Raw genomic sequence first — 18,460 nt, 5'->3', positions numbered from 1 at the left:
AGCTCTGCAATAGCTCCACCTCTCCATGTCTATGCACCAGACAACATCTTCACTGTTAGCAATAGCAGATATTTCGCTCGTGAAGATACGACAACCTCCGAGACAGCTCAACCATCACAAATCTCACAAGATCAACCAGATTACAACTCCACACTGTTCCAGGATTCCCAGGACCCATACAATGAATCATCATAAGATCCTAATCAATGGCTCGCACGAGATTGTCTCCAGGAAACTGATTCAGACTCATCCACAGACACAGGCACCATCTCCCTGTAATGGGCCCCATATCTTTAAGGCATCCGACTATCTGTACAAAGTCACGGGTCCTTATCTTGTAAAATATTTTGTTTTGTTGTGTTTTGTCAAAAGTAAAATAGTGTCTTGTCTGCCACTTTAATAAAAGTGGTTTTATCTTTTATCTAATTAGTCAAAAGTGGAATAGTTATGTTATCCACTTTAAGAAAAGTCTTTTGTTTCTTTGTAACATTTTTCAAAAGATGAATAGTGTAAAATCTTATCTTGTCGGATAAGATTAGAGTCCAGGTTCTTAAGCCTCAGCTATATAAGGCGAGGCCCTCTCTTTGGTTTGGCAGAAGTCCTCCAACCAAGAGAACTTTGTACACAGTTTGCTCAGTAATCAAATATGAGTTTCTAAATCCTCTCTCTTTCTCTCTGAAATTCTGAGTTCCATCACTTATGTTACGACATTCATTTCCCTAACTAGTATGCTCTATGCTTGCCTCTAGTAAAGGATCCTGCATATCAGAACATTTAAGCTTAAGATCCGTGCTACGATCTCCATGACCATGAGTAATGAGCACCTGTAACACTTAAAGCTAAAAGTACGCAAGAGGCGGAAAGAGACTGACAGTGTTAGGATCTCCCATTGTGAATGATTTGGATAATTCATCATTTTCCAAGGTCCTTAATTTCAAAAATAAAACCCTCCCTGATCCGCAATTACTTAGACTTAAAGCTGGTTTGAAATATATGACTTTTAGTTGTTTTTCATTTTTTGTTTTCTTATCTCTCGAGCAAAGAGAGAGATAGAGAGAGATATTAATAGGTTTTCTTATATTGAAAATAATCTATTGATAAAATTACTAAACGCATTTTCAAAAATGATTTCTGTCTAAAATTGAAAATGTTTTCATTTTTATTTTCATGTAAAAAATAAAATCATTTTAAAACGAGTTTCAAACGCGCCCTTAATGGCGGACCCACCTATAAAAAAAAATATATATATATATATATCATAGCAATCGAATGGTCCATCAAATAATCTGTGTTTTATCCCCATTGGTCCGTCATAAGAATCTAGGTCAACTCTTAGTGAGAGCAACAAAGTAAAGTCCAAAGCCTTTTTAGAAAACCCAAAAAAAAAAAAAAAAAGGAAAAATCCTCTTTATCGCCCCTTCTTTCTCTCCTCTGTTTCTCTATCTACTATTCTCTCAACAGCGAAAATGGTGTCGACGATTCCCCTAACGGGTCAGATGTCAAATCCACATGGACTCGGAATCACTGAGTGGGAAAGACGAACCTCATCTTCTTCACTATCACTATGTAACTCTCTCTCTCTCTCTCTCTCTCTCTCTATATATATATATATCTATATTATATTGATATCTGTTTGGGTGCTGAGAAAAAAATGTGGGAAATGAAGGAGCTTTTCATTCAACTGCCTAGGGGTTCCAACGTTTATTTATTTGAAAATATATTTTCCTCATTGGGTTTCTCTTTGTTTTTCTGTTGTTCGTAGTATACTTGATGAATCTGGCAGATATTAGTGTACATATATATTCCCACATGAATTTATTTTTTGATGATTAAAGAAAGCACTGACCATTATTGAGAATGAAAATTGAGATATATAAATGGGATGTTAAATTGGAAGCAATAAACTGAGAATGTTCACAAGGAAAAAAAAAGGTGAAATTGAAGAAAAATGTGTTAGGTTTTTTTTTTTTTTTTTTTTTTTTTTTGGCTATAATAATGCTTCTGTGATTTTGAAGTTCATAGAAATCGATAGTTGTGAATAATAGTAGCTCCCATTTCTATCCAAATTGTCGAACAGAAAAAATTGCTTCAAAACGTTTAAGTAACATCACAATCTTCTGTACTTCTAAGAGTTAATACAAGCTCAAGTTGATGAAAAAACCAATTGCTTGTTATTCAACACACCCTAACACTTTTCAGCATTTGTTTTTTCATTGTCAACCAAAAATTCTGGACTTTTGGATTTTGTTTTTCTGTGGAGAAAATATGGAAAAGTGTGAGGTAGTACAAGTTTACTTATTAGTTTGCAACCTCATTTTCCTTGGAGGTACTTTTTAGGTGTTTTGGTAGTTTTCTTTTGGATTTGGAATATTTAGTTAAGTATTGATTTATTAACCTGTTCTTCTCTTGCCCCACTTAACAGGTAATATAAATTCAACTGCGAACATAGTTGGCAAGCAGATTCCGTGGTATGGTTGTAGGAAATTGAGGCATAATCGTAGATCTCTTTGTGTATATGGTCTATTTGGAGGGAAGAAGGAAAATAATGAGAAGGCTGATGATGCCTCTTCAAAGGTTAACCAAGCCACTCTTAATCATGTATTTTCTTTATATTTTATTGACAACTGAAAGAAAGACACTTTGATTTAGGCATGTCTTGAATTTTGATCAATCTTCGAAATAGTTGACGTAATAGTTACTTTCTATTGGGATTTTCCATGACTTCCCTTTATTTTGTTTTTACTGTATTTTTGATAATATTGCCGGTTAAATACATGTCTCCACAAAACGCATTAACAGGTGGGGGCGTTTGTTATCATCATTAAAGTATTTGGATTCGCATTGAATCTGCTGTTTAACTCTATGAGGAACCGGAGAAGACCTTAGTATAGGCACAAGTTTTTTTGCTGTTGTTATCTGTAATTCTGGGAATTTATACTATGTAACATATGCACAATGTTTAGCATTTCTGTCATGCCATCTGAAATCCAAATGTAACTTTTCTGAGGACAATGCTTGATGGTTTTGGTCTTTTGGTGCATGATGAATAATTACAACTATTAGGGCACGTTTACTTCACATCAAGGGGAAAGAGAAAGTGAGGACCTTTTCCATCTAATAATGTGTTTAATTACAAACTCAATAATGTATTTAGTGCACCACACACAATATAGGAAATGAGAAAAGGGTATGTCAATCCTTGCATGTCCCTTGGTTTTGATTCCTTGTTAAAGAGAATGGTTGCCAAATTTACTTATTTACCCTTAATGAGTCTATATAGTCAATGGTTATTTAACTGTGCAAAAGGTTCATTTAGTGATTAAATTGATAATATTGCTATTCGTAATTTTAATAAACACTAGAATGAGATTGTTTCCCATTACACCATCTAATAGTAGAGTAAATATTTGAAAGGAAATCAATGATTCTTATTCTTATTACTTTACTTTTCTTTCTAATCCCATAACCTTTCCCATTACATTCCTTTTACGGTTTGGTAAACGCACCCTTAGATTGGATTATGAGTTATAAATAATCTTCATCATCACCTCTATCATTGCATAGCTAATTTCTTGTTCTTTTGCCTCTCAAACCTGTGATTGAGACTAACGCTATCACTACGGTTATGCTGATTTTTTTAGGCAGGGATTTTCGGAAACATGCAAAACCTATATGAAACTGTGAAGAAGGCACAAATGGTTGTCCAAGTGGAGGCTGTTAAAGTACAAAAAGAACTTGCCGTGTATGAACAATTAAACTCATTGCGACATGACCTTTCTAATTTTTCTACTTGCTTTAATTCCTAAGTTTTCCTATTTTTCTTCTTATGTTTGCAGAGCAGAATTTGATGGTTTCTGCGAAGGCGAGCTAATAAAGGTATCTCCTTGCATGTATGCAATTTGTTTCTGGTACTAGAAATAATAATATCATTCTAGTAGTCTTCTTTTGCAATTTAGAGATTAGTTAATGAACAAATGGACTATAGTTTCATGAGTCCATTCATTTGATCTTATGCCGGCGTCCTCACTGAACTTTCCTGAAGTGTTGTACATTTTATTTTATGAGAACAGGAAATGTTTTACTTTTAATCTTTGACTTTTAACTTTCTATATTTGCACTTCCTTCTTTCGCAAGCACAAAGAAAGGTTGTAAACTTGTAACTGATCGCTACCATGTAGGTTACACTATCTGGGAACCAACAACCTGTACGCACAGAGATCACTGAAGCTGCAATGGAATTAGGACCAGAAGTGAGTGTCTACAGTGTACTTTACCATCTCTGTCTTTCAATAGATGACATTTAATATGTTGTTACCTATCATCTTACTTTATCTCTTTGTTGTTCTTGTTGGTTTATTTATTTATTTGTTTTTAAAAGAACTACTTTCTTCTTGTTGGCAAATTAAAATGCATGTCCCTTGTGTCTTATCACTCTTTTTCTGTACATCTGGTAGTCATGGACTGATGGGAACTTCCCGTTCATCATATAATAGTGGGCATTTAAATCCTCTCATGTTGTACTCGTTATCAGTCAAGTAAATTGAAAGATCCATTCTCTTGGCATATAGGGCATGTTACCAAACCATGATGCAATGTAATGGGAAAAAGGTAATGAGTTGCGAAAGGAACATTAATTCCCTTTCTAGTATTTACTTATTAGAAAGTGGGATGGGAAACCATTCAGTTCCATTTCTAATGTTTACTAAAATTAGGAATAAGAAGCTTATCAATGTAGATACTACATTTTACACGAGTAAATAATCATTGGCTTAAAACACGTAACCTTTTGAAGGATATATAAGTATCAATACCAAGTGGGTGTAAGAATTGAAATCTCTTTTTCTCGTTTCTTGTATTGCGTGCAGCCCACTAAATTACCATTCATGATTTTGTAAGTAAACACATGAATAGGAAAGGAAAAAGAGTTGAGTCTCCCTTTCTCACCTATTCATGTATTTGCTTACAAAATGAGGAATGATAATCAAGTGGGGTTCAAAAGACGGTAATGCAGAAAGAGAATGCTAATGTAAACTCCCCTCTTGGTATTGTTTCCTGTTTAATTGGAATAAACATTGAATTTACTTATATGCCCCTTAGCAAGCAAATGAAATCAAATGAGTATTTTATCATGCATAAAGACATTTAGTTATTTAGTTGATAAGTTCTCATTCTTAAAGTTTAGTAAACACTAGAAACGGTATTCGATAAGCAAAAGCTAGAAAAAGAATCATTATTGATTTCCATTTTTATTATTTTTCTTTCTCTTTTCAACCTTATACCTTTCCTATTACATTTCTTTATGGTTCAGTAACATGCCAATGTAATTGTTAGTTTCTTTTTCCTTTGTTTTTTAAATGATAAAAAGTAGCCGTTTAACTTGTATTTATGATACATTGCACTTTTGCCTGTTCCGAGTCCCAAAGTGGAAACTTTATACTTGGGTCATTACTGATTTCACTATCACTTCATATTTTTCTCTGTTGTGCGTGTTAGTATCTCATATCTCATATTTCTACTAATCTATCACTAAATACACCGAAAATTTATGTTTATGCCGATCCCATCCGAGAATATTGGTTGCAAGTTGCAACTCATGATCACCGCCTCACTATCCAGAATTTGGCACACGATCATTTGCAAGATTCCATGAGGTGCTCAATAGAGAGTGATTTTTACGTGTTCCCTCTTTGAAATGCAGAAACTCTCTCTTTTGATTACTGAGGCATACAAGGATGCCCACCAAAAAAGTGTTCAGGTAAGAATTTCTCAGTTTTTTTCTGTCAAAGAAAGAAAACGTATTTATCTCTTGTATTTTGCTGCTAAATGAAAACCTTCACCTTGTTTATCCTCACAGGCTATGAAAGAAAGAATGAGTGATCTTGCCCAGAGTCTAGGAATGCCTCCAGGTCTCAATGATTCACTACAGTAATCATGCTTATTTTATTTTATTTTATTTTTTTCATGTACTTGTCTGAGATGAACATCAATTTTGTATGTGTACCAGGCTCCAGGCAAAAATGCTCCCTTGTAGGATTCATTTAATTTTACAGTTTAAATGGAAGTTGTTGTGTTTGAATCAATATTTTACAGTTGGGTATTTGTTTTACGGCAACTTTTATGGTTGGGTGGGCATTTTTTGCCCTTCCGTTGTCCTGTTATTTTAACAGTTAGATTAACTTTTTAACGGTCTGATCTGCAAGTGGTCATGCTAAAAATTTGATAACGGTCTGGTCTGCAAGTGGCCATGCTAAAAATTTGATAACGATCTGGTCTGCAAGTGGCCATGCTAAAAATTTGAAGTGCGGGCCGCAGAATTGCTTCTAATCATAGATCAAACCGTTGAAATCTTAATTCAACAGTCAAAATAGCAGTTTCTACCAATAGGGTGTAAATACAGTTCTTATCATAAGTTTTGCCTTGTTTTACTCCTTTAGTCTTGTAGCTCTAGACAACTTACAAAATTCCAAGGTGACTTGATGAAAGCAGACTATAGATTTGCTGGGGTAAAGAAATTAGTCATGAATTTGTACTCTTGATGGTTACAATTTATTTTACGCAAGTTGGATGCTTTACAAGGTCCATAATCTTGGCAAAATACAATCAACTCCAAGGACATATGGAGATTGGAGACCCAATTTTATCTTGCATTGAAGAATTTTCAAGTGAAACAATAAATTTGATTCACATTTCTGCCTGAATTCCCAATTCATCTCGACCTATATAAGACAAATGAATTACATGAGAATATCAGTACCTAAACTTGAACGAATGGTTCCTAATCTAGTTGCTTCATCACTAACCCATAATTTATGTGGTATTTTTTGTCCCCTCTAATCAATCAATATTTCTCCGCCGCGCCTCGTCTCTGAGAACCATTGTCAAGATTTCGGCAATTCCTTCCCCGCCAAAAACGATTTGAATAGAACGAAAGCTCGTTTTGGCTGAAAGAGTGGAACTTCATGGCCAGCTCCCCTCACAGTTGCAAAAGTCAGGCCTTTGTAAACTTCTGTCCACCCTCCTACCTATAGAAAGAAAATTTGATCCTCAGAACTTTTTAGAACAACTTTCAATCTCATATCATATGGGTATAACAATAAGACAATATTGAAATTAATTTTTGCTATGTAGGTTTTGTGAATACCTGTCCCCCAGAGTACCATGGATACCACCTCGTCTTTATGGTGAGATTGAGATGGCTGAGGGAGAACCTAGTGGCAGTCACTGGAACTACTGAATCAGTGTCTCCACTGCAGAGAAACAAAAGCAATATGTTACAAATTTTATTCTTTTTTGGTAGAAAAACAATATGTAAAACTTGCATTTCAATAAATTATCTTATCCTAAGTCACTTTCAATAACACATAAAGGTGAGTATAATTTAGAAGCTTGCGTATTCAGATTATGGATCACATGGCGGCCAACAAGGGTTTGCATTGACCAAAAGATAGTAACTTATCTGTAAGGTACAAAATTAGGTTAGGTGTGTTTGATATAGGTTGATTGTCTTAGTACAATAATTGTGATTCATTTCAGCAAATGTTACTCGCATTTATCAAATTCTATGAGCAGGAGAAAAAAAAAAAAAGAAAAAGGAAGAAGAGAATTACATGGTAGGATATGAGAAAGGACACCCTATTAATAGGACATAGTATTTAATCATACGATCATCTCTGAATATAATTAAATTAAGTAAGATCATCTCCATGTCGATTTTAATGCTATATTTTGCACTAAAAAAATATGAAAATTATTTATATGTAATGTGCCAGTTAACTTTGTGCTGTGATGTATAATAAATTTCAAATGTTATATCTACTTTTTATTATAATTGTTAAGCTTTGAAATAACAATGAAAAACTAATTTAAAAGTAATAATATTGTAATAATTAAATGAATCAATTCATCAACCAATATAAAATTTAGGAAAAAAAAAATTGAATTAGAGATTGATTTTCATACTAATTAATCCTAAAATTTGGTATTGACACGCTTACAGAGTGATTGATCTGTTAGTTTAGGGAAAAGAAAGTTTGCAAACTTTACAAAGAAGTGATTGACTTTTGAAGGTGGGATCACATAAAAAAACAAGAACAATGGACGTAGAGTCCAATGTACATCGTCATCTAGATTAAAGCACAGTGATTGATGAGTTATTTATTAGAGATAGAGAGAGAAAAGCTGTAATAAAAATCCAGTCAAACACTCAACTCTCATCGTTTAAAGAAAGAAAAATGTTGCAGAAACAAAATCTTCCAGTCAAACACTCAACTCTCAACGTTTAAAGAAAGAAAAAGGTTGCAGAAACAAATCTTCATTTATGTGATTGGAAATATTGTGGTCAGAAAAATGTTGGGAGAAAGAAAGGTTAATTAGGTGAGTAATTTTGACGTCATTTTGACTGAATTCAATGTCTTTTCGTTGTAGATCAGTTTGTACAGAATGAACGATGATCGATAGATGTCTGCTAAAGTTATTGTCAACGAAACATCCCCTCTTTTTATTTCTCATCCTAAGTTAAGTTGTCTAGAAAAGGACTGAAAATCTTATCTTAATTTAATTTCTTACCGTTGTTTTTTTTACAGGTTCGAGTTGAAAACATTTATCACTGTCTTTTTTATGAATTTGAGTTAAAAATTTAAATTAAAATTAAAATTTTTATGATAAAAAATGTTGTAACAAAAAAGATTTATGATTCAAACGGTTAAAAAATAAGAGTTTTCAAATGTTCGAGTTCTTCTTTTAAAGTTTGTATAGAGATAGAAAATTGTTGCCATGCAAGGTTAATTATTAATGGAATATTGTTTCATACATACACGGATAACTAGTCATTTGAATCAAATGTATCGTTTGTCTATTTGTTTTTTTTATTTTTGTTGTTTTTAATGGAAATGTCAAATAATGGTTAAGAATAGAGATATGGAGAAAAAGACAATATATATATATATATATATCACGTGATCAGATAATTACTATTAATGTGAAAAGAAAAATCTCCAATAAAGATCCCTAAACAAATCTCAAGGAAAAAAAAAAATCCTTTCAACTTTCATCTCAAACATGATACAAAAGACACAAGACAAAACCAAAGAAAAAGCCTCCTACTCTACTTCTAGCTACGCTTTGCTGTTTGGCACTTGGAAGTGTTGATCTTCTAGATCAAGATGATAAGACCTTTCTAGATAAGCTAGCTATAGCTAGGTTAAAATTCCAATGGAAATTATTGGAAAAAAGTATCACTTTCTTCCCTAAACGTGCTTAATTAACTTATTTTCCGAGTTGATAAAATACAAGATGATTTTCTCTTTTGCTAACACACACACACACACGTGTAAGTGTTAGTTTGACCATTTCTTACTAAAAGGATTGCGAGAAAATCATAAAATCAAATCACTCATAATTTATAGCCATTAATAAAAAAACTAATTTAACATTACCTGAAAACCCATATCCTTAGACCGGCTGAAATCAAGAACTTGTAAGTGGGCAGTACAGAATTCTCTGAGTCCTTCCAATTCTTGATCAGAACATCACTGCCCAATCACCAAAACAATATTAACAAAATAGAAATAATAACAGGAAATTTTAATGGTTGGAATTTGGTTTTCCATGACTACCAGTAGTGCACAAAGTGTTTTTTTTTTTTTTTTTTTTTAATATGACCACTTTTATGTTGTTCAACATGACGACTAATAAATTAAGCCGTTAAAAAATTAATTTAAAAACTAAAGATTCTTCGCTATCGGTATTGAAGAGCCTTTGTCCTACCATAAAACTTTCCTAATAATATTGAACAAATGAACAACTTTTTTCCTCAGCAAATTATCACCTGCAAGCAGTCCACTTATAAGGAATTGATCCAGTGGTGTTTGCATGCATGGCCTTCTGAACATCTTTCCTGTTGTAATACTTCTCAGCGTAGCTCTCAGTGCATGGGTCGTACCCAGAAACCCTTCTCCTCAAAAGACTGTTCTTCAGCCTCATATGTTTAATGATATTGGTGTTGTTGTTGTCGGACAATGTTGTTGTGCATGTTGGGGCGTAAATGCTGTACTGATCGATGTCGCCGAACTCGCGGTTCATCGCGTAGTAAACGGCGTCGTCGCAGGGTTTTGTGGCTTTGTCTGCTGAGAAATTGCAGTGGTTCAGGATTGACTTGTAGGTTTGGTCGGATATCATGGAGTGAGTCCACCAGTATGTCACCGTTCCAATGCTGTCATAGTAGTTGTCTGTCACAGCATTCCCCACCTGCATATACACGTTATATATATACGTATATTTATATGTTAGATATACGTACATATATGTACATCATGTACAATATATATATATATATATAGCTGGCTCACGACTTTCTATTGTTGAGCTCAATTTCACCAGTGTCACTTACGTAAGTGGTGTATGTTAAGTACAATTAGTGGCGACCTGTTAATTACTTGTAGAGCGATTTTTTTTTATTAAATTTTAACTGTATTATTTCTAAGTATTCGTGCTAAAAATAATGCACCTTGTGACACAAAATGATCCCACTCATATATATATATATAGCTCGGATTCTTAAAATTCAATTAAAACGCTAGCTCTCTACATAGATAAAGTAGAACCCCCATCATGAAATTTTCCGTAATAATTAATGATCCAAAACAAAAAGGTTATATATAGTTGTGTTACTGGTTAATTGTCACAAAGTATTAAAAGTAATATTTGTATGAGGTGTGACTGACTAGGAAATCAGGATATTTCCCATGAAGTGTAGTAACAAATTGATGCTAGAAAAAAAAATATAAATAAGTTAAATTAATTAGGGCAGTCACGATATATGAATATAATCGGGAAAAGAGCAAAATGTATAATTAGCAGTAACTTATAAGTGATCATGAAATGAGCAAATATTGTACATAAATGAAGAATTTGACTTGACTTACAATGAAGCCTTTAAGATTGATGATGGAATTCGAATGTTTTTTATTGTAGTCAACGATTATCTTTGCCAACTGTGGAACATAATGCCCTGCATATAACATATAAATATATAGTAAATAATTAGTTTGTTATGTGAAATAATTAATTAGAACTACAAAGCATTTCTTTTTTCTAGAGCATATATTTATAGATTTATTTTTATTTTTATATTTACGTCATGTACCTGCATAACTCTCGCCAGCTATGTAGAATTCTCTGTATTTGTATCCTGGAAATCTTGACATCCATCTAAGAAGAAATATTAGAGCATCCTGAGCTGTACGTTCCAAAATTCGCCATTATCTTGATCAGGATTTGTATAAAATTAATTATGAGAACAAAAGAATATATTTATCCAATAGAGAAAAAAAAAGAACAAAATTAGTAACAAAAATACTTTTAATTTTTTTGATAATTATAAGGAATTCGTAAATTAGGATTAAATATATATTTTTGATTAATTATAGCTATGGCTAATTAACTTAATACTTTCTTCAAAAATTTTGATTAATTATAGCTATGGCTAATTAACATTTAATTAATTTTTTTTTAAAAAAAAAAAAAAAAAAAAAAAAAAAAAAAAAACTTAATACCTGTCCTTTTGTCCCCGGAATTTTTGAGGTCGGAGCTTGTATTTGTATAAGAGAAGCCCACACCAGCAGGTGATTCAAGAAATAAAAGATTTGCTTCTGTAATTAATTAAGGGATAAAAGAAATTAATACTGAAACAGAAGAGAAATTATATATTCTATTAATTGAAAAGTTCTACCAGGTACAATATTTTCTCTATCGGGTAAGTTTTTCTGTAGTTATTCGATTAAACATCAGATCAAACCCTTACAATTTATACTAATAGTTGAGGAATTATATATTCTACCTCTAGAGTAAAATAACATATATATTCCATCGTAAAACAAAATTTGAATAATTAACCATGCAGATCAAGTAATAGTTATTAATTATACCTCTATTCCAGGAATATTTATTCAGAAAAAGAGATGAAGCAGTTATGTTAATGCGAAATGGTCCAATCTCCTCTGACGCTCCATATGCTACTGAGGAACAACCTGGTCCTGCAAAGTCCCAACACCATTAATAATTATAACATATGTATGATCATGAGAAAATTGAAAAAGCAAAATTTCAGTCTCCCAGTCAAATTTGTAATTATAAAAATATTTAATATAAGTTTCCATTTAAATGTTCCATAAAGAAAAAAGATTCCATTTAAATGAACTTGGAAAATACATGGCATTAGTAACGGAATTAAGACAATAATAGTAAGTGTAGTAGATAATGATGTTTTGTACTCATCTCCAAATTAATAACGCAAGCCTTGTCTTCCTCTGAAACAAAATATTGATATCCTCTAATTTTGAAGTTGACTACGTAATAAATATCAACAAACGATCAACTACCCACTAAATCAATATTTTCAGATATTTTTATGCGTTTTTATGTCTTGAGAATTGAGATGTCAGCTCTGTTATATTAAATGCCCAAGATAGTGACCCCAAATATATAGTTATCCTCTTCTTGTTGCTGTTGGTGGGTTTTGGTTTATATACACATATATATATATATATATATTTTTTTTTTTTTTTGGGTTTTTGGTATTTTTTTCTCACAGCTTTTAACCAAACTAGCAAGGTACCTTATGAAGTTTTAATTACAGTAAATCATCCTTCAACATAATAAAATATTGCATAGTGAAACTAAATTATGAATAATGTTAAAACTTAGAAAGAAAACACCTTCATGCACCTAATATAACCTATTCCGGCTCTATTATGATCTGATTTACAATTTTTTATATCTTTTAACTCGTATTACGTGTATGAGGGGTTTTCCGTCCGCATCTTAGCAACCTCACAACACTTAATTTAATTTAAAGGACAATTTACTTAAATTAAAAGTGTTTTTTTTTTTTTTTTTTTTTTTTGGGTGGGGGGGGATCCATTCCTACTACTACTTCTACTGCTAGTTCATTATTCTTTACGTACAATCATAAATTCTTCTTAACAATTTCAAACAAATTAATATTTCAAATTATTTCTGTGTTTAAAGTGTTTATCTTTTTTCTGGCAGAAAAAATTCAACCACACCCCCCACATCATTATCATCACCATCAACTCTTTCTGAAGCACGCGTGCAGTTCAAAGCAAAAAGAAAGCAAACGACAAAAGAGAAAGAGATAGAGGAGAGAAATGTTGTTGTTTTCATTGAACAAAATGGATTTACAGCAAAAGTTAAATTTGAATAAATAGAAAAAGTTGGTTCGCTTTTCTCTCAATTGAATTATACATATGCTGGCATGTTTTGGTGTTTATTGGGGGGACAAGACAGAGCAAAGAAAAAAAAAAGTGACCAACAATTTATCTGCAGTCTTTTTTGAGTCGTATATATAATATGAATAGTAGAAGAGTTTTCTTACAAGCATGAAAAATTGTCAGTTGTGTAATATGCAAGGGAATAAAATCCAACAGTTTGAAACTTATATACATTTACTAGCTAGTTTTGAATTTTCCCATCAGTACTTGTATTTTTTAATACAGACAGAGAGAGATCACGAGGACCCATGTGGGTTATCTTGGATTTTTTTTTATTATTATTTTCTCGAGAAGAATTTTATGAGAGAGTATAAAAGATACACTATCAGACAAATACAATTATAACGTACTATAGATCATATCAGATAAAAAGTATGATAATTTGACGGAACTCAATGAAAATTTAATAATTAGACTGTATTGTACTAGTTTGTTTTTTTTTTTTTTTTTTTTTTTTTTTTTGGGTTCCTTACCAAAAATTCTCCCCTTCTCTTTTATAAATTGTTTCTTGATGTATCTTAGCTCTGGTCAGAGGTTTCTGCTAAAGTACGCATCTGATATCGACTTTAGAATGCAAAACTTGGGTACATTGTCCTCATGGATTTGAGTATTATATAAAAACACACGTGAGAAGATATCCACACGTGCGAGGGATCGGTATGAGCGGATAATATGGGGAATCGAGTACATTACAATTGAACCGCAAAAAAAAAATGTCATTTATTAAAAAAAAACCAGAAACAGTTTGCTGCTCATCATTTTGGCATCAATGCCATTTTCCCACTACACAAACAAACAAAAATAAGATTTAACGTAAATATCTTTCTGAAAAAACGCATGAAAATAATGCTGGGATTTTGCTTTTTTCTGTTTGCTTAACGATCATTTCATGTGTGCACTAAATGTGATATATATGGGAATATTGTGTTTTAGTTTGGATTTTGTGAGAACTAATTACAAATTATACAATCTTATAAACTCTCTCACGAAAGAAGATTGGTTGTAGTTTATTGTTGGGAACTTATTGATCAGGCTGATCTCCTTTTCATTAATTTTTATCTTAATTAATTATTTATTTATTTAATTGCTATTACCCCAGGCAAAAAGAAAACAATTTCCCAAACTAGACTAGTTGTCTTACATATGGTGAATAAAGGTTCACATAAATGTATTTTATCTTGAGTAGTAGTATTACAGTTAAAGAAAAGTCGTGTGTGTGCGTATATATATATATATATATATATACACATATATTAAAGTATAGTACTAACCTCCATTGAGCCAAAGAACAAGAGGTTTTTTCTCAGGCAACGAGGAAGCTTCAGTTAACCAATAGAAGAGGGCTCTACCATGTTCCTGATTGACTGTGACATACCCAGAAAACTGAGAAAATGCCACCTTTGGTTGGCCAGGAAGTGCAGAGATTCGATCTAATTCCTTCTCTTTTTGCAAAAGTGACACTGAAGAAGCTGCTGCTGAAATATTTGTATTAAAACATGACACTAAGAAGAAGAACAACAAGAAGAGGACTAGAACTTTTTGGAAAATGACCATTATTATTATTATTTGTTCTCTGATGATCAGGAGAGAAATTGAAGTTGGGAAAGTAGTGTTGGAAAGTTTGGAGATATATATGTAGAGTGAGAAGTGCAGGCTGAAGAATTATATGGGTCTAAAAGTACTATAGATGGCGTTGCTTGCTTTAGTGTGTGTGTGTGGCCAATTACCAGTCTCTGAATGTGAATATGAAGTGTTTGCTGCATTACTACACAACTGCAAGTTGGCACAGCTGACTCTGTATGTGGACCTGCTCATGACACCCTCTCTCTCTCTCTCTCTCTCTCTAAGATTTAGAGAGAGAGAGACAGCTGGTCCTACAAGAGAATTGAAACCTAGATGCAAAGATCAAAGTCTTTAGGAGGCTAATTAAACCATCCTAATAAATGCATCACAAGACTTGGTAAGGTCGGGCTATTATTATTATTATTATTATTATTATTTCTTTTTGGAGAATTCTGCTGAGATCACCTACTCAGGATTGTGAAATGTTCGATTACATCAGAGTCATATTAGATTACGATGTATGTGATAATTTAACGTAACATGATAGAGATCGTAATGATGCAAATTTGGATATTCTAATTTGCGGATCAACTTTCAGCTAAAAAAAGTTAAGGAATGGAATGACATTGATACATTTAGATATGTACGACTCAGTTTGCAGTTTTAGCTCAGTTAATGCCTTTTCAACTAATTGTTAGATGAGCTCAATTACCAGCCGGATTTTTTTTTTTTCTAATTAAAAAAGAAGTAATATCCATGAAGAATTAATAGTTATACTAAACAAAACTGACCTTTTTTACGGAGATTAATCCTCGAGCCAAGCTATGGAGCTAAAGATCAATACATTATTATTATTTTTTTCAATCACATTAATTAGTTGACTATTTGTTTCTCTCAAAAAAAAAAAAAAAAAAAAAAACTGCTATTTGACTCAACGTTTTGACTAGAATTAAACAAATGTGTGACGGTGTGGTTTTAATAGTTATTTCAATATTTATTTGTCAATAAATATTGTTATTTTAACAATGTATTATTATTGAGATAATTGTACCAATTTAGGTAGTTGATTAAAAAAAGTATGATAATTGATTAAATTGTATTCTTTAGTATATCATTAAATTTTTATATTTAATAGACAAGTATGGAAATGTAAGCATTAGAAACTCGTGTATAAATAAAGTTTTAACATAACATGGAAGAATAAAAAGTGCAAGTGGTCCTGAACGGTGAGCATGGAGAAGAAGACGTTGGGCCAATAGCAAATATTGTGGAGAGGTGGGGTTGGAATTTCTTGTGACCCCTACTATTGGGCATTTTATAGTCTTTGATTCTTTGAATATGATATGAGACAAGTGAAGCTGGAATCTGACAAATAAGAGTGCGCATAAACAACAAGAAATGTCTACCTCTTTTTTTTTTTCTCTTTTCTTTTCTTTTCTTTGTTAATATATGATGCAATAATCCACAGGTACAGGTCAAAACTCCTCTGATTTTTTTTTCCCTATCTCTTTTAAATTTCTTGGGTGAAAAGAATACTCCCAAGTTTAGTGTACAAAAATAACAGTATAAAAAAATGAGTGATCAGTCAATCTTCTTTGAGTTTCCCTCTTTTGGCCATGCAATTGTCTAATTGCCCTAATTGTTGTAAAAAAAAAAAGTCTAATTAATTAACCCATAATTCGCAACTATATAACTTGTTTATTTGTGTTTTTCTAACATTAATATACATGAAAATTGTTTTATATATTGATTAAGCTTACGTATCCTTACGGCATTAATTAATTGTCACATAAGAAAATATGAGATTAAGTGAGTTTCATATATATAAGTGATCTTGATTTAGTTAGCATACTAATTAGTTGTTAACAACAAGTTTGATGATTTTCAAAGAGAAAATTGCTTAGTAGTACTATAATTTTACAGCTGCGTGTTGATTTGGTTTAAATGATTAGTTAAGGGTTTGGTCATGATTTTTCTATAGATTTCTATTACCTGTATAATAGAGTTGTCAATAAAAGTAGTTTGATAGGTTCACCAAATCGTCCTTCAAACCCCACACAAAGATCTAAAAAAAAAACACATTTATCTTGTTATATTATACTTAATAAGGATTATTGGCATTTTAATAACTTTCTGTTTCACAATGAGATTTCTTTTGTTTGTTAAACTAAAAATACAAAAGAAATGATATCATAGTTCGTTAACTTGTTGAGACCGACTCATTGACAACATATTTGGTTATGTCATTCGTTTCATTTATTCGAATCACTACTCTAATTTTGTTGTTGCTGTGTTGTTTGTTAAAAGTGGCTGTGACCATGCAGGTGATTGGTAAATTCTTTTTCAAAGTTGTTGTAAATACCATAAACAGAAATATTTGATAAACTATGTATAAAATTACTAGAAAGATGTATAATGCCTAAAATAGATATACTTTATCACACATATTTTTAGTAGTTTAATTTATATCTTCAAGGTCAATATTTATTATATTTTTACACTAAAATACTAAATATGTATATAATTTAAAAATATTTCAAAAAAAAAATTGTTAAATTTTTTATTCATTGTTGTTATTTTTAACATTTTGATAATTATAAAAAATATTTGAGTAAAATTTAACAGATTATATTTATTAAAGGCTTTTTCATTTTTAAATAAGTATTTAAATATATATTTTTAATTTAGCATAAAAAATAAATACATTAGTAGATAGAGAATTAAGTTTATAATTAAGGTTATTTTAGTAATTTGACATTGACAGTAAAAGTACCTGTGCAAAAGAAATTCTTAACATGCTTATCAAATTATGTTATTTAACTGTAATTTGTAAAAGTTATTTGATATAAATAAGATTTACTAAACACTCTAACCTCAAACTTCTAAAAAAAAATTAAAAAATTAAAAACAGTCTCTAAAAACAATAACCTGCCCTAAAAAGGAGAGTTCAAATTCAATGGTGCTCATTATTACTTTGGTTTTTGAAACTTATTTTTATCATCACCCAATTATTAAACTTTCGTGAGTAGGAAAAAATGTCCTCTTTGTCTAAAATTTTGGACCTGATTAGTCACTAAAACTTTTTTAGATTCTTAGTCACATAATATTTATTTAAGGGACCAATGCATAATTACAAGATAATTAATCCAAAAATGAAATTTAGTGAGTAAAGTGTTACTCGGTATAATCCAGAGATGCTTTTTGAGATGCTCTTTTCATTTCTCTCTTGTAATCATTTATAAAATTTTGAAATATTTTCTTGTTGTAAATAAATTAATTTCATTCTACATATTAATTTAAGATATTTGGATTATTGCTTTTGCAGAGAGACGGTAAAATTATGATGGTATAGTAAATTAAATTAGAACCGTGCAGTTCTACACAACTCTATATTTTTAAAGGGAACATTACTTTAAGATTTTAGATTATTCTCACTATTTTAATATATATTAAAATTTAGGTTAATCTCACAAATGGTTCTTGAGATTTACTTTCAATCTCATTTTTTTCTTTGACTTTAAAACGTCTCACAATTGTCCCTGAGGTTTTATTTTGTTTCAGTTTTAATCATTCTATTATCGTCTTTAAATTTTAGATAATTGTACTTT

General features: G+C 31.4%; 2 protein-coding genes across 3 annotated transcripts; one reads left to right on the top strand and one right to left on the bottom strand.

Moving 5' to 3' along the window:
• Nucleotides 1-1,384: 1,384 nt before the first annotated feature.
• On the top strand, nucleotides 1,385-6,080 carry LOC21387220 (nucleoid-associated protein At4g30620, chloroplastic). The gene is made up of 7 exons (XM_024173583.1): nucleotides 1,385-1,566; nucleotides 2,423-2,574; nucleotides 3,642-3,742; nucleotides 3,837-3,876; nucleotides 4,179-4,250; nucleotides 5,699-5,755; nucleotides 5,855-6,080. The coding sequence occupies exons 1-7, from the start codon at nucleotides 1,467-1,469 to the stop codon at nucleotides 5,927-5,929; spliced, it is 597 nt and encodes a 198-aa protein (XP_024029351.1). The 5' UTR covers nucleotides 1,385-1,466; the 3' UTR covers nucleotides 5,930-6,080.
• A 424-nt stretch (nucleotides 6,081-6,504) lies between these two features.
• On the bottom strand, nucleotides 6,505-14,970 carry LOC21387219 (serine carboxypeptidase 24). 2 transcript variants are annotated; one of them, XR_002903279.1, is made up of 10 exons: nucleotides 14,561-14,970; nucleotides 11,925-12,032; nucleotides 11,553-11,648; nucleotides 11,144-11,236; nucleotides 10,923-11,008; nucleotides 9,827-10,245; nucleotides 9,435-9,530; nucleotides 7,142-7,247; nucleotides 6,801-7,022; nucleotides 6,505-6,716 (listed from the first exon to the last, which is right to left on the bottom strand). XR_002903279.1 is itself a non-coding variant. In XM_024173577.1 (9 exons), the coding sequence occupies exons 1-9, from the start codon at nucleotides 14,841-14,843 to the stop codon at nucleotides 6,879-6,881; spliced, it is 1,431 nt and encodes a 476-aa protein (XP_024029345.1). In that variant the 5' UTR covers nucleotides 14,844-14,970; the 3' UTR covers nucleotides 6,505-6,878. The 2 variants fall into 2 exon arrangements, 1 of the variants encoding a protein (XP_024029345.1); XM_024173577.1 differs by having other exon boundaries at nucleotides 6,505-7,022.
• Nucleotides 14,971-18,460: the final 3,490 nt, after the last annotated feature.

Source organism: Morus notabilis, unplaced genomic scaffold (assembly GCF_000414095.1).
Source record: "Morus notabilis unplaced genomic scaffold, ASM41409v2 Scaffold495, whole genome shotgun sequence".
Lineage (NCBI taxonomy): Eukaryota > Viridiplantae > Streptophyta > Magnoliopsida > Rosales > Moraceae > Morus > Morus notabilis.
Note: the sequence above shows the minus strand (reverse complement) of the source record. Positions and strands in the feature narration are given on the sequence as shown.

Coding starts and splice junctions, on each gene's coding strand:
- LOC21387220 (XM_024173583.1), top strand. CDS start 1,467: ATGGTGTCGACGATTCCCCTAACGGGTCAGATGTCAAATCCACATGGA. Junction 1,567..2,422: donor ATCTTCTTCACTATCACTAT/GTAACTCTCTCT, acceptor CCCACTTAACAG/GTAATATAAATTCAACTGCG. Junction 5,756..5,854: donor CCCACCAAAAAAGTGTTCAG/GTAAGAATTTCT, acceptor TTATCCTCACAG/GCTATGAAAGAAAGAATGAG.
- LOC21387219 (XM_024173577.1), bottom strand. CDS start 14,843: ATGGTCATTTTCCAAAAAGTTCTAGTCCTCTTCTTGTTGTTCTTCTTC. Junction 11,009..11,143: donor AGCTGGCGAGAGTTATGCAG/GTACATGACGTA, acceptor TGTTATATGCAG/GGCATTATGTTCCACAGTTG. Junction 7,248..9,434: donor CTAAGGATATGGGTTTTCAG/GTAATGTTAAAT, acceptor GTTTCTCTGCAG/TGGAGACACTGATTCAGTAG.